Here is a 16,393-nt window from a genome sequence, read left to right on the forward strand (position 1 = left end):
CATGGACCAGCTATAGACAAATCCGGTGGCAGTCATTTTCTGCGGTGGCACCAGGCTTGCACGAGTCGCGCTCAGGTAGTACACATGCACTCCGGGCTCTTTTGACCAATAGGAATACCAAAATGCAATATTTAAGAACGCATGCGCATGAGCAAGACACAACCGCAGTAAAAGCTTGTAATTCTAGCTGCCCAATTCCACTATATTCATAGAAATCCAAGTCCAGTCTTGGACCAAACTACGTTGAAGAGGCTTGAAGACGCATTCAAACCAATCGTTGAGGCTCAGCATTATGTGAACTCCTAGGCATTAAATTGCATTTGTTTTTGCCAAGACGTACAATTTAAATTTGACAAGAATCAACTGAAATATTTTCAGATACATGTATCTTTATTGTTGTACTTCATACAATGAATAACAATATGATCACAACGTTCTGAACTGCGCTTTATGCATATTTCTCATCCTTTGTAGTATGTAGACATACAGTAGTAATTGCATATGTGTTAACATCTTAGAAAGGACGGCTAGTGTATTCATTTTACTCAGGAAATGTAATATTTTTGTTTGAAAATAATCAGTCTTAAAAACAAAGTAAATATTGTTCATTTTGTCAATTGCAAGTACATTTCCTGTGGTTATACGTGTATTCTTGATCCTGACATACAACTGATTCTTACGAAAAATCCTTTAACGTAAAACAAAATGTACATGTAATGAGCTTCTAGCTGCAATGAAGTTGTACATGAATGGAAAACAAACCTTCACAAAATTTGGCAGCATCAGTAATTGTGAGCATCTTTTTCCAAATTTTAAAAATACCTTCAACTTATTTATCGGTAAATGTCCATTTGAACAACTCGGCATGCAAAAACAAAATGTACTTCTCTTTAGGTGAGAGGCTTTCAACCAAAAGGGAAAAATACCACTCTGTCTGAGGTATCATGAATATTCATTTCATCCATACATTTGACTGACACTATATGAATTGTAGTTTAAAGCTGTAGGGTTGTGTGAAGACTGTCATGAAATATAGTCGGTATTTATATGAGAACATATCATAGTAATACTTCCTATGTACCATCAATTTGGTTTGAATGACTGCATACATTAAGCATAATGTATTGTTGCTGTACAGTCAACAGTCAGGGTACTACTTCAGAAGTAACACTAAACATGCTGTATATAAAGTTGTCATCAAGTCACAAACCGAGAACTTAACATTAGAATATTTTTTTAATTTCTACCTCAAGTAATAGATTTGCCAATTGGTTATTTATGCTTACAAATGCTTTGCTCTTTTAAATGTGAAATGATAAATTATGAGAAAAAAATGTTAAAAATGGCAAAACCTGCACAATGTGTCAATTGATATATGTTAAATCATTACAAGGTGGTTCAAAGGCTTGAAGGGAATAAAAACCCATCATTAGGGACCAATTTCATGGGAGTTACACAGAAATTGCTAAGCACAACCAGGCTAGCATTCAAAACATCATGTGATGTACACGTTGTTTGTGACTGGTTCTAATCTAATGTTTTATTAGTACATGTATATCACATTTGCTACGCAATGTTTTCAGGTAATTTAGTTGCTCAATGAAATTGGTGCCTACAAAACAGCTCCTCTTCAACACAATACAGCATCCAGAGATTGCCACTCTATCGTCTAGCATGCACAGCATTAGACTTGAATTCAAGTTGGCAATTGGCTGGGTTTTGGTTGCTCGTGGTGCGCCACACCGCGATATAGACAGATACCATATACGGTACCATTTTGGGGTTTAGTTACAACGTACGATTAGTATGTGGTATGGTACTAGCACCCGAGGATAGGTGTGCATCTTTGACCCCAATGCATGTACTTTGACTCTAACATGATACAAAGTGCCATGCTGGTACATATTGGCAGTGCCGTCCGACAAAACAAACCTGTCCAGCGACTTGCCCTCAAGTCAAGAACAGCAAAGAACAGCATTGATATTTTATCGATTTTTAAACCAATACTATTTATTTGTAATATATTCTACAATGTACTTCTCGGTTACTGTCTTGTTTTACAATTAAAGACAAATTTATGATTCATATTTTATCAATATTAGACTCCCACCTGTTATTGTAAAAAAGTTTTATCACAAGAAAACATGCATTTTGTAAAAAGACGTGCATGTTGTTATGGATAAACAGTCGTACAAGTTTGAATGTACAAGAATATAGATCGTATGGGCTGTGTAAATTATTCGTGCGTCATCTTACTGTGTATCATTTTCTATGCTTCCATTGTACATACATATATTTATATTATCCTAGAACATACAAACTGTAAATAAAATAATGTATCTCAAAGTACAGTATCTCTCCTTTAGTCCATTCATTGCAGTCTGTTTTCGTAATTAACCCTAACCCTCCTCAATCCTCCAAAATCCTCCTTGTGGTTTTGGAGGATTTTGGAGGATTGAGGCTGAATGGTATTTTTTTAGATAAGGATTTTGGAGGATTGAGGCTGAATGGTATTTTTCAGAAAAGGATTTTGGAGGAATGAGGCTGAATGGTATTTTTTCAGAAAAGGATTTTTGGAGGATTGAGGCTGAATGGTATTTTTTCAGAAAAGGATTTTGGAGGATTGAGGCTGAATGGTATTTTGAGGCAGGACAGTCTGACGATTTTGAAGGATTGAGGGGCTTGGTACCTTCATTTGAACATAAGTGCAACATTTTTGGATGAGGAGGATTTTGGAGGATTGAGAATTAATGCATTTTGAGGCAGGACTGTCTGAAAATTTTGAAGAATTTAGGCGCTATTGTAAAATTTTGGAGGATTTTGGAGGATTGAGGATGGTTCCTAGCAAAAAGGCCTAGGGGTTAGGGTTAAAACCTGAATTCTTTCATTTGAATCTCACTTAAGATGCTTTACCCTGGCCAGAAAAGTATGTTAGTGAAGGCACCAACATAATTTTCTGGCCAGTGTTGTGGTCAAGTTGATAACAAGCCCATGACGGGCCAATCCTGAATAATCTAGTCAAGTCATTCCAATGAACCATGACGAAAGCGCGCTTTACCCGTCACTGCCAGCATGTCTCATGTACTGTCTACAGTGTGCATATTTACAAGTCGGTGGTCATTCATGTTCATGTCACCGTGGTCCTCCCCATTTGACATCTCTTAGGCCATGGAATTGTCTCTTCAAGCTATTTGGATCAGCCCACTCAGATCCAAGATGGGTATCATCCATTTCTGTTTCTAGTTTCTGCACAGGAGAGAACACACAAAAAACAAGAAACTTTTTTTTTCAAACTGCATTTAGAAGAAGTCAAAATCAAATTATCAGCCAGATTCTACATTCAAAACCTGCAAAATGATGGTAATGATTCATTTAAAATGTTGAAATAATAACAAATTAATATTTCAATTAGCCAAATGGACCTTTTTACTAATAAAGTTATAATTATGCACGCACGTGCATTTAATGGCCTGGCAGCAAGAAGCGAAAGCAGTCCATTAAAAATGGGTCCAAATACTCGGGTCATTTTTCTCTCAATTTGTCGAGGATTTGTCGTCTTTTAATCTCCATAGGCATTACTTTCTGGCCTAAGCGTATTTTTGGGGCACAGAATAAAATCTTTTAAAATTTGTTTCGTCCCATGCACATTTTTCCAACGAGTGGAAAAAAATAAGAGTGTGCTTCAGGGTACCCGTCCACCAAATTTCGGGCTTCACCATGGCTGAATCAGAGGGGTTTCTAAAGAAAAAAGCGAAAAATCCTAGACAAATTGAGAGAAAATGACGTAAATGTTTGTAGCCCTGTACATGTTCAATGGACCGCTTTCGCTTTTTGCTGTCGGGCCTGTTTATGTGCATGTGTGCATAATTATGAATTTATTAGTAAAAAGGTCCATTGACCAGCATGTAAATGGATGAATGCATCTCCCAATACATTGGACATGTATGCTGTGAAACCCTATAACTATACACCAGAAACTCATGATATTGTAAACATCACAATGATAACACCCTTAACATATTCAGGATATTACCTACTGCTGTGTTTCATGTGGACGCTTGAACGTTTGGAACTAATAAAAAATCTTAGAGTGTTGGGTTTTAAAGGCAAATAGGATCATTTGCTATTTGTGCACTTTCTTTGTTTCCAATAACACCACTCAAAATTCAAAGGAGAATGTTCAAAACCTAACCTGTTGAGGTTTCAGCTCAGTGGCCACTGCACTTTTTTGAGAAAACGGGGAAAATGTATCTTCATTTTGCTCGACGCAAAGCATAGGTTTCTATTGACAGATGGTTTTAACCATCGCGAGGAAATGGTCATTGCTCTTTTCTTGAAAATGACAGCATACTAGGCAAAATTATTTCCTGTTACTTACAATCAGGTAGGATTGTTCATAATATTTTTGGCAGTTTCGTTTGTGACTGTTTGCAAATGATCCTATATGCCTTTAAAGAGGAATGGTCACGTTGGGAAATGGCTATAAAACCTTCATTAAATTATCAAATCTACCAGGAAAAAAACTGTAGCTGAGATGTCAAATGCAACCGAGTCACAATTTAAACTGATAATGCAACAAGAAAAACCTCCAAATGACTAATGATAGCTTCATAATCTAACGTGTTATCATCGTGTGATATCATGTGATATCTGAATTGTGTGGGAACATATAACATGTGATGGGCATGACCCTCTCATCATGAGGGTTTGTTTTGGGCCGATCACACAGCAGGCCTGCCCATATACAATGTACATAACTCTAATAATGTTATGTTATGTTTTATTCCACAAATAGGAACAAACCCCATGACCCTGGACAAGGGTTACAACAGTGAAATTGAACATCAAATTATTTGGCAGGTGGGTTTTCAAAGAGTATGCTTTGAGATTACGTCATGCTTTGCCTCTCCTTTAGTTTTGTACATTGAAAAATATATTTAGCTACACATATAATAGTATGTTTATCTGCCGACGACATTATTATTATTATTATTATTATTTATTCGACCAGGACAAATCTTACAAACAAATAAAAAACAAGTACATGAACATTAAGGAAAACCAAAAAAAGAACCAAAAAAGAAGTAATCAAACAAACTATCGAACAAATCAATAAGTAAATAAGTAGACAATAAAATGGAAAAAAAACGTATTAAATAACAAAAATTTAAAAAAGAAACAATAGTGGAGAGCAACTAGGGGCCAACTCTGACTGGCTGAATGAATGAATGAATGAGGGTGGTGAATGCAGGAGGGGAGCTACACTATGAAAGGGGAAAGTATTAACAAACAAAGGACAAATCTAACGACAAAACATACGGGTCAGGGACAACAAAAGTAAACCTAATTACTGTTGCTCGGAAGCATGCTGCCCCGAATATGAATAGGAATAGGAATTGGTCATTTTTTGTTGAACCATTAGTATAGTCTCCTGACTCGTCTGCTGCCAGTGCTGTAGTCAAGTCCATCACAGACTGGTCAAAAATAAATCACAAGTCCTTTCACGAGTCCAGTCACAAGTAACAGAGGATGAACAATAACAAGGACTGCCTTCGTCACAGTTCACTTGATTAGCTAGCGACTTGACTTGAGTCTAGAGGACTTGCGACCAACCTCGTTTCCATGGGTACGATCTTGCTGCGCCATTTTGTTTCCCATCATGCCTTGCGCGATCATAACCCCTGGATTTGTCTAATTTAAATGACACATTTAAATTAGGACTGCAGTCGATGTATCTAACGCGCGACGCCATGTTTAAAATGTTCAAAGTTGTTTTTTTGAAGAATCAATCCTTTCAAAGATGAAATTTCGACGTCGCATTATTTAGCAAGGACTTATATGAAATGTACGTACCTCTGCGTACCTTTACAACACAAGATAAAGGGTTTTTTTTGGCCCAAAAAACGAGGCATCCATAATCCATATCGTACAGGCATCGTGCAGTTTTGAAAAAATGTTCGGATGTGACGTGACGTGCAGGAGATAACGCCCGGGTGTGCAGTCTTCGAAATACGTGCGCAGTACGCTCTGAATGGCCAGTCAGTGTTGTTTACGTATTCCTCACGGCCAGGGGTTAGTGAAGGAACGAAGGAACGTGCACGCGCCCATGGAGACGAGGCTGACTTGGGACAGACTTGTGAGGACTTGTAATGGTGTGAATTACAACACTGTCTGCTGCAAAGGTTGTATGATAAGCTGTAATTGTAACAATTTGAAATGAATGATCTGATTTCACCGCTCGCATGGTGACTTGACTTAAGTTTTGGCCTACACAGCTCAAATAAATTTCCAGCAAGGCCATTCCTCTCCAAACACCTACTAACTCCAGAGCTGTCTGTGTTGATGTGAATGAACATTTACAGTACAAGACTCGCTGAGTGGTTAGTAGTGAATATATTACCTTCATCTGCTCCTGTTTCCTGTAAGCATAAGCCATCATTTCTTTCTGTTCATCCTGACTGAAGACTGGTTCTCTACCAGGTGCACCTTGTCCCTTCTAGAATTAATTAAAATATAATAAGGAGTACAATCAGAACAAAGCTTTTCATCTCAATAAAAGCGCCAGTGCATTTTTAAAGTAAAAAATAAATGCATTTGGGGGGAAAAAGAATGCTTAAATGACCATATTATTTTTTACAGTGGCATGGTTAAGTAAACAGTAACATAACTTTGAGCAGCAAATGAGCTATCTCAATTTGTTGACACAGAAATTGATGTGTCCTGACTGTGGGAAGTGTGTGTGCAAATGAGAACTGACGATATTCCCTCCAAAATGTTCAAAGAAAATAAGTTTTGGAGACACTCCCGAACTTATAATTGTTACACACTGTCTATTCTTTGGGAACTTGGAGGGGGAGAAACACTTCATTCTTTTTTCTATTCAGCAAACCCCTTGAAATTAATTTTGTGTACCGCAGATTAAAACTAATTGCCTAACATCACTCAGAAATACAAAGCGCGGTTTTAACATAATTGACACATTTTGGGGATACCATGTGTACATTCAAGATGTTTACCTTCTGTAGCTTGACAATGATCTTAGTCTTTTCATTCTTCCCGACGATATCCGACAACTTCTTGCCTCGTTGCATTTCTTTTCCTGAGAACCATAAGGATGCATTTGCTTCTTCAAGAACATCGAGAGATGCCTATCATGACAAAAGAACAAACGTGACAATTGCATACGGATAAAAACAATAATCTACACACACAATGGATACAAGGTATGGAGAAGATTGTTTCAGTAAATCTATGAACACAAAACCTGTGCCTTGTCACAGCATAACTGTAACTGTGAAGCATGACTCAACAAGAACCAAGGCACCAGAACTGCAGCTGATTTCACAAAACAGTGCATAACTTGAAGCATTTATGTAATAAATTTGTTATGTAGCTGCGCAATACACACACTGGATTGTTCAAAACTCGGCATAGCTGTTCAATGTTTACAACAGCTGAGTGTGTACAACTTCATACTGGTCACAAAACAGTCATTGAATTGGGTCTGCTCACAATTTTGAAAATTATTTTTCTAACTTCCCTCGGAATCGGGCGGCAACTCTAAAAAATATCTGTTAACAGGCAACATAGCATTCCATTAACCTAATAAAACAAAGCTGTCAATTTGTTTGTATCAACTTTGAGAAGTTGGACAATGATAGGCTTTACGACGATCAGTAAACTTGTCCGTTTTCTGGTTTTATGACCTTATTTACAGCACCTAAAATGAGTGCATAAGTTATGCCATAATTTGTTGCTTACACTACAGATTTACCCAGTGAACATCTTGAATGAAATGTGTCAAATGTACAACTCATGCAGTCAAATTTGGCATAAGTGGAGTAATGCCAAGTTGTGTACAATTTTGTTTAATCAGCTGCTGCTCTTGGTATTTTAATAGATATCTCTCCAATGATGTCATTGCCTACAGATTGTCACATGCATCAGCATTTTGGCGTAAAAATTTTGTGACGCGCATCGGCTGCGCGTATTTCGAAGAAGATTCGAGCAACATGCAGGCGTGATTAGAACATTGTGCACATTGCGCGTACACGTACCTGATGGGGTGGAATGCGCAGTTGTAATTTGCCTACAAAGATGGTTGTCTATGTGAGGGGTATTCTGGTCTTTGTTATTGCTATACTACAAGCATTCTTGAGCAGGTGAAATGATCTTGCTTTCATGACTGACCTGAGAACCAGCTAAATCCTCTTGATTCTCAAACTCCATTCTGATAGGATCATGAGGTGGTAGACCCATGGGATACACTATCATGACAGCTCCTCTCAGCTGATCCAGGCCATCTTTCACTGTCTGATATGTTAGGCACATGTTGCTCTGTACAAGATCCTTCAATGAAAGCAGGGTTAAAACAAGGTTAAAAAATCGAAATTATAAATATTACTACAGTAGGCAGATATGCAAGGGTTAAGTATACAACATTTGCTTTTGCTGTAATTTTCAGAAATAGATGGATTTTGGGGGTTAGTATTTTATAGCAAATATTGTTACACTGACTTGTTTTGTGTTCGTAGATGCTGGAAAAACCAAGAAAAACAATCATGTTCCTGTTGTCTGGTTCCCTGACCCCACTTAAGATGAAACAGAGCAATTTATATACAGTCAGTGAATAGTAAAGCTGGCTTGTACCTGTTCATAGGTGTGTAATCGATTGCAAATGAAATGTGGACTAACTAAATATGGTAAATTGGGGGCAGTATTTGAAAAAAAAGGCAGTTTTTTCCAACGCTGGTCGGCCCGACCAATGTAGGAAATTGATACGGAAATATTAGTATTATATTAATATAGTATTTCATAATAATTTGTAGGTTTTTTTTTAGATGTTTGCAAATGTTGTATATTCCCTTTAAGTCATGGTAACTTCAGCCTTTGACAGAAAGTCTTCCCACAAGGCAGTGGGGGTTCAAGGGGGAGGCAGGCAGGCAAGGCTGCCGGCTGGAGGCACGGAACCAGTGTGTCTCCAGCCCGGGTGTTGACCCAAGAGATGCTTCAGGAAAACGGTAGTGATCCACCGACCTTCACCAGGAGACCCGTATGTAGCGCAAAACGTCACACTGGAAGGGACCTCTCTGGAGGTTGTCGAGCAGTTTTCATACCTCGGCAGCATCATCAGCAACGACAACTCCCTGGACGTAGAACTCAATAAATGGATTCAGGCCAGCTACGCTGCCTTCGGTCAACTAAAGGATCGGCTTTGGAAGCGTAGGTGGATCCGACCAAGCACTAAATGCAAAGTGTACCGTGCGCTTGTGCTGAGCTCCCTACTGTACTCAGTGGAGACGTACACTCTGTACAGACGGCACGTCAACAAGCTACGGACCATCAGCAACGCCACCTCCGGTCTATTCTCAACATCTCATGGTGGGATCAGGTTACCCATGATGAAGTGCTGTGTCGAGCGGGCATGCTGAGTGTGGAGCACATGTTGCTGAAAATTCAGCTCCGCTGGACTGGGCATGTCGTGCGAATGGAGGACCACAGACTGCCAAAGATCCTCCTCTATGGCGAGCTCTCGGAATCACCCAGACGGCCAGGCAGGCCAAAGCTGCGCTACAAAGATGTCATCAAATGCCACCTCAATGCCGCCAACATTTCAATCAACAACTGGGAAAATCTGGCCATGGACCGTCCTGGCTGTCAAACTGCAACAAAAGATGGCGTCAAAACTGCAACCGCGGATACCGAGCGGCGAAATGCTGAAGCCAGACGCCGACGTCACGAAAGGCAACAACGGCGCAACTGATTTACTGTACTCCCAAACTCTTCTATGACGAAGATCTGCCCACACACATGGTTAACTGATGCTGTTTTTGAATGGCCCCATAACTTATTTTAAATATCATGTTTTTTTTAATCTGGACAATCTCCTTTAAGTCATTGGAACTAAAATGAAAGGATAACTTGGGTGTTTCCATTCAAATGAAACAGACATTAGTCACATTACTCAGCAGTAAACTGTCACAGCCAAAATTAGAAAACTGTTTGCCTGGACATTCATTAACAGTCTTGTATTCATCAGAATATAACAAATCTATCTGTTGAGTTTGAACTCTTGTCATTATACATAAATGAAAGTTGCCAGCATACTTACTTTGGATACTGCTTTAGTTGCTTCACTGACTGTCTTGGAGATAACATCCTTCATCTTCTCATTACACGCTGCAAGCAATGACACGATAACCACTCACAGTTAACTATCTGTGTGTGATATGCCCTGAGTAATGTGTGTTCATTGTACAGAAAGGTGATGTGTTGTCAAAAGCAGATTATTCCGGGCAACTTGTTCCAAAAGTAGCTTTTTTTATCTTCCCTTTACAAAGACAGCTGAAATTTTAAAACAGATTTCCTCAGCAAAGTTATGCCCATTTTAAGTTTGTTGTGTAATGTCGCAAGACTAAAAACAGATAAATTGCCTTGTAACAGTTTTCCTCTTGTATTCCTATCACTGATATACCTCTAAAAAATCATCCAAACAATCAACCAAAAAATCACCTTTAGGCCAAAAAAACAGTCTCTGGTTTCTGGTATGCGCGCGCGTCGCTGTAGCCATGTGCGTCGGCAAAATTAAAAAGTTTTTTTTCCAATGTAAGATGATGTCTCAAAACCGCCAAACTCACTGGTTTGACTGGAATCCTGCTGCTGCACAATTTTAACATGTTTTTAGATGGGGTTACGATTGAGTACAAGCTTTATGTGGCCTCTCTGGGCTCCCATACATTTTGCACTAAATGTAGTCGGCACCATTTGCAGTCATCAGCCAACATTTGAAGGTAAAAAAAGTACACACAAAAAAAGCCAAGTCGCCGCACCACTTTTGGGGCAAGCTCCATACCAGAAACCGGAGACTATTATTTTTGGCCTTAGATACAAAATTATGGTCTGAAACTTTTACGATATATTTGACACATATTTGAGATTACAAATATGAAAAAAGTAAAAATATGTCATCATTAACCCTGACTCCCTAGGGGGTATGCAAAATCGTATTGAAATTGGAGGATTCAGGACTGTTAGGATTAATGCCCAATTTGGTAGGCTGCATTTCAATAAAAGTAGTCAGGACCTGTTGGACAGGATTATCTGAATACTTGAAGAATATTTAAAGAAATGTTAGCATCAAACCAATTAAGCACAACGGAGGTTTCACTCACACATGCGCAACTCGCCATAACAATGAAATGTTTTAAGATAAATGATGCCATGCGATCTATCCCCATAGACATAACAGAACATGTTGGTTTAACAGTTCCTACCGTAACCATTCCTCCTGCCTATAGCATCCTTGTTGAATGTGGCCCCACCGCTGGGTTCACATTTAGTCTGCCATTCATCTATCAGTTTCAGGTCCTGTATCTGCTCATCAGCTAGTCCCTGCATGTTAGGAGGTAGGCTGATGCCATGCTCTGAAAGCTCCTTCATTTCTACGCAAGGAAGAAATTGAGAAGCTGATGTTAACATAGTGAAATGTTTATCTGAAAAAAATAAAATTCAAAGTTTCTCAAAAGTTTAAACAGGTCCCAAATTTCACAAATGGGACCTACACTTAGTTTTTGTGCCATCTCCTTCAGATTTTTTGTGCATAGATTTGCATTTTTTTACATAGATTCTGCAATGTCTCTAATAATTTACATTAGGCAGCGTTGTTATTGTCAAGTCCATCACAAGTCAATTCACATGTCCGGTAACAACTAGGGGTGGACAACATCTAGGGAATGCCTTTGTTACAGCTCATTTGAACAACTTGTGATATGGCTGAAGGGACAGGACACAGTTGTGATATACTTGTGGTGGCCAGACTACAGCACTGAAAGAAAGTAACTGCTTAGAAGCACCTTGGTACTTGTTCACATCCCGGTGTGTCAACCATCAAAACTATATACAATTTACTTGTGTTTTATGTTTTCAATATGGCGCTGGGCCAACACCAACGCTCAGTACCTCTCCAATGTGCACTCACACACACACACACACATACATGTACCAGCATGTTTGATTATGGTGTAAATTGAGGATTTTGTATTGTTCCTCTTCCCTTTTCCTTTGTTTATACTCTTAACTTTTTTGCAACAGCTCTCATTGGTTTTGTACACATTTTCTAATCGAGGTCGTCCTTGATTTGGTTCTTGTCCTCAATTCAACGATGATGTTGCACTTGTGTGTCCTCAATTTACATCATAAACACACACATTGTATACTGGGACAGGCAGCCATGTTAAAGTGTTGCCTAATTGTAAAACAGTGCGTGAAGGTTTTGATAAACATTTACTTAATTATATGCATACTTAAAAGTAACGTTTTCTGTCATCAATATCATTAAACCAGCAGATTTTATGGAGCACATTCACATCTTGGAGCAAATATTACAGTCAATTTCATACGTGCATGGGCAGAATGTGATAGTATAATACAGCATACACTGGCCCTTTTTATACTAGCGTTTTACTTGACAGAACTTTCTTACGAATATTTGTTTCTGGTTCCGGAAATACCTATTTGCCTTAATACATCTATTCAACAGGCCTACATCATTCAACTCTCTTACCCCTGTAGAGGACCATCTCTTGGGAGACGTCCGACAACACAGCAACAAATTCCAAGCTTGCAAAGTTACAATTATCTGAAGAACCTCCATTAATTACATTAGTTTCATATCTTACAGACTAATTAACACTAATTCCTTACCAATAATGCTACATACCTTGACTCAGTCTGCTAATCTTGAGCCTGCCATTGTAGATAATCACTAGGTCTCTGATGAGATCATCAATAGTCGTGTTGACTGTGGTATCATATAGGAACTGACTTTCATCTCCATGTTTAATATGTAGTTTCACCATGTTGATACCAGAAACACTGCCAACCTGAAATAAAGAAAATGATACCGCAGTATTTACACAGAGCCCAAACGTGAGACAAGCATTGTTAGAATATTACAGAGTTTGTGGGTGCTCATCTGAAAAAAACACAAGTATCTTACACCACTTCGGTGAATGTGCACAGTTTGGCTGAAAAGGCAAATTGAGTTTAGACATACATAAAAACATGTTTTCCAAGATTCAAAGGTTGTTCTGTTATCAATAAAAGATTGTGAGACAAGTAGGCCTACATATGCACAAAAGAATGGCTAGATGCTTTTCAGTCATACTGTAATTGACAATCAAGATGCTTATTTGATTTTGTTAAGTAATTACATATTTTACATGTTTTTTTGTTATTGACTTAAAAACCACTGACATCAATATAACTGCATTGGTGTGTAGGCCTACTCATCATTGTTTGAGGTTGACTAGTACGGGGAAATATCAAGTTCCTGGACTTACTTCTCAATAATATTTTCACGGTAATATGCGCGATCTTGTTCATGGGGCAAAAAAACACGCACTGCTAGACACGAGCGCATATGAACGCATGATGACTTGGAAGTGCAAAAGTTTTCGATTGACGTGCGTACTCAGCAATACGTGTTCCTTTTGCCACGATGTAGATTGCGCGTATTACCATGAAAGTGCTTATTTAAGGATCACTTTTCTCATGATAATCTAAGTGTTGTAGTACTCGTACTCGTATTCGAGTACCACTCGAGTACTTTTTTTGGAGTACTCGTACTCGTACGTCAAAGTACTCGTACTCGAAATGACGGTAGGGCCTACTCGTACTGCAAAGTACTCGTACTTGACATGTCGACATTGTACTCGATCATTAAAGTACTCGTACTCGAATAGCAGTACTCGGATGGAAAAATGTTATAGCTTCACTTTATACCATGGCCTTATTTTATCGATACTTTCATTTTGAAATGATTGATTGGCTTGTTGAGAAATCAAGATTTCCTAGTAATAATACTAGATATGCAAACCTGCAAAAAGTGCTAAGTACAGCGAAGGAATGCACTTGTCTTCTAAGCTTCTCATGAAGGATCGGAAGGGAGGGCGTGCTTGTAAATGTGCTGGGGGCAGTGTCTGGAGTGGCGGAGGCGCGGAGTCTTGGAGTCGCGGAGACGCGGGGCACTAGTGGCCGCAGTGCAGTGGCGGAGGCGCGGAGTCGCAGAGACTCGCGCCGATAGAGGGCGCAATTCTCGGCGGAATCTTTTTGAGAACGAAGCATCCATACCCATTTTAAATGGGCGTGCAAATTAGGAAGGGAGGAGGGCGACGGGGCACTGTCTGGAGTGGCGGAGGCGCGGAGTCGCGGAGTCGCAGAATCGCTTTAAATGGGCGCGCAAATTAGGACGGGAGGAGGGCGACGGGGCACTGTCTGGAGTGGCAGAGGCGCGGAGTCTTGGAGTCGCAGAGTCTAGTCGCGGAGACGCGGGGCACTGGAGTGGCGGAGGCGCAGAGTCGCGGAGTCGCAGAGACTCGCGCCGATAGAGGGCGCAATTCTCGGCGGAATCTTTTTGAGAACGAAGCATCCGTATCCATTTTAAATGGGCTCGCAAATTAGGAAGGGAGGAGGGCGACGGGGCACTGTCTGGAGTGGCGGAGGCGCGGAGTCGGGGAGTCGCAGAGTCACTTTAATTGGGCGCGCAAATTAGGAAGGGAGGAGGGCGACGGGGCACTGTCTGGAGTGGCGGAGGCGCGGAGTCGCGGAGTCGCAGAGACGCGCACCGATAGAGGGCGCAATTCTCTGCGGCTCCAAGACTCCACGATCGATTGTCAGAGGTAGGTCGACTGCGGTTCCACGCCTCCACGCAGCCGTACGGAGGCGCGGATGTAGAGTAAAGTGGCCCTGCATTCTATAGTTGTACCCAGAATTCTTTGCACTAGTATTATTATGTCTCTTATATTTTCCCGGTCCCCCCCCCCCCCCATATCAATACGCCTTTACTTATCATATCCACTCTACTTTTCAGCGCCTTGCGTTGCAACAGTATAATTATTGAGAATCAGTGAACGAGGATTCAGCTAGACTTGCCAAGCGCAGCCGGTGCTCGGCGCGGCATCGACAAGACCGTATCTGGAAGAGTTATTTTTTGCCAAGATTGAGCAAGGATCCAGTTGTACATTCTCAAGAATGTGCACGCCCATTCTCGAGAATGCGTGATTTTCAAGAATGGGCACAACATCTACAAGGTCTGTTAAAAAAAGTGAAATTCACGTAATCTATCCTACCGCTGAAACGACTGCTCATCCACCGGTCACCGCTTACAATGTAATGGCTTAGCAACGCAGTAGTTCTTGTAAACGAAGTCGCAAGAGGGCGCTATTACCAATAGAGGAATAAATTCAGCAGGTGCAATTTTTTGCCTAAATGTTCAAATAAGATATCAAGGGCACTCGTCTTATTTTTTTTATCCAAGTAAATGCTCGTCCAAAATTGGGGAAACTGTTATTACGTTGATTGCCTTATTTAGCTGTATTGTCTCTCTTCCTAAGTTAGAGAATAGACTATTTGAAAAATTGAAAAGCCTTTAATATGGCCACATTGCAGAAACAAAACAGTAACTCAAAAATAACGAGACATCTTATGCAGGAAGCATGATGTAGTTTTTGTATCTAATTCCATCATTTAATATCACCTACATGTCTACACACACAGTTGCTCTTTGTCACGAACACAACCATCACTAATCATCACACTAGCAGACATTAAAGCTGGAGAATTGATCAATCTGCATGCACAAAATATTCACTCAATAAAACCACTTTAACATTTCACACAAGATCCCCCCCCCCCCTCCAAAAAAAATGCTATTTAACTCATCTTTTGCCACGAGCATTTCCATCACAATCAACATTTTGCAATGGCAGGGTAAATACTACTCTGGCCAAAAGTAGTGTTCAATTTAACCATTTAACTGGAAGAAATGAAATACTAACAATATTCATAACTAGATACCTTGCAATTAAATATGATTTACTTCCCTGAAAAAGTCAAAAGCTAAACTTCAGTATACTAAAAAAATACATAAATATTCCAGCTTTAAGCTAAGACATTAACTTTAAAAAGGGGAGTTGGGGCTATCCCCCTCCACAAATTCTATCCGATATTGGGGAAGATTGAATAGGTTGAAAACGAGTAAGCGTCTTCCTGCATATAATCTGTATTTCAAACTGAATATTCCATGGTTGCTCCCATGTATTAAATCATTTTTGGTGGCATAAGAATGGGGGAAACATACAGGTAATAAGAAACAGATACATGTTTCTAGAGTAATCTAGAAAACTTCACATTTTAATCTACAATAATACTGATACATTACATTTGTGATAATAAAAAAATATTTACAGTTAAAATGAAATGAACATGGTACACGGTAGACCTAATAATAAAAGACAATGCTGGCCCATACATATTCATATTTACAACTTGAAACATCTACAAGTATTACATATTTCTCCAAATGTTACATATTAGACAATGTTTCACTATGCAA

At 39.5% G+C, this 16,393-nt stretch overlaps 1 protein-coding gene across 2 annotated transcripts; it reads right to left on the reverse strand.

Annotated features, from left to right (window-relative positions):
- Positions 1-2,879: 2,879 nt before the first annotated feature.
- On the reverse strand, positions 2,880-15,206 carry LOC119722944 (cilia- and flagella-associated protein 298-like). Of its 2 annotated transcripts, none has more exons than XM_038193359.1 (8): positions 15,129-15,206; positions 12,719-12,881; positions 11,274-11,441; positions 10,112-10,179; positions 8,191-8,349; positions 7,017-7,148; positions 6,401-6,496; positions 2,880-3,246 (listed from the first exon to the last, which is right to left on the reverse strand). In XM_038193359.1, exons 2-8 carry the CDS (start codon positions 12,855-12,857, stop codon positions 3,133-3,135), a joined length of 876 nt encoding a protein of 291 aa, XP_038049287.1. In that variant the 5' UTR covers positions 12,858-12,881; positions 15,129-15,206; the 3' UTR covers positions 2,880-3,132. The 2 variants fall into 2 exon arrangements, with proteins under 2 accessions (XP_038049287.1, XP_038049288.1); XM_038193360.1 differs by having other exon boundaries at positions 12,719-12,873; positions 15,129-15,163.
- Positions 15,207-16,393: the final 1,187 nt, after the last annotated feature.

Source organism: Patiria miniata, unplaced genomic scaffold (genome assembly GCF_015706575.1).
Source record: "Patiria miniata isolate m_02_andy unplaced genomic scaffold, ASM1570657v1 HiC_scaffold_16, whole genome shotgun sequence".
Lineage (NCBI taxonomy): Eukaryota > Metazoa > Echinodermata > Asteroidea > Valvatida > Asterinidae > Patiria > Patiria miniata.

Excerpts from the sequence above, each read along its gene's own strand:
- LOC119722944 (XM_038193359.1), bottom strand. The coding sequence starts at position 12,857 with ATGGTGAAACTACATATTAAACATGGAGATGAAAGTCAGTTCCTATAT. Across the intron at positions 7,149-8,190 it reads AGGATTTAGCTGGTTCTCAG|GCATCTCTCGATGTTCTTGA; the intron begins GTCAGTCATGAA and ends TTGTCATGATAG. Across the intron at positions 3,247-6,400 it reads GGAAACAGGAGCAGATGAAG|AAACTAGAAACAGAAATGGA; the intron begins GTAATATATTCA and ends TCTCCTGTGCAG.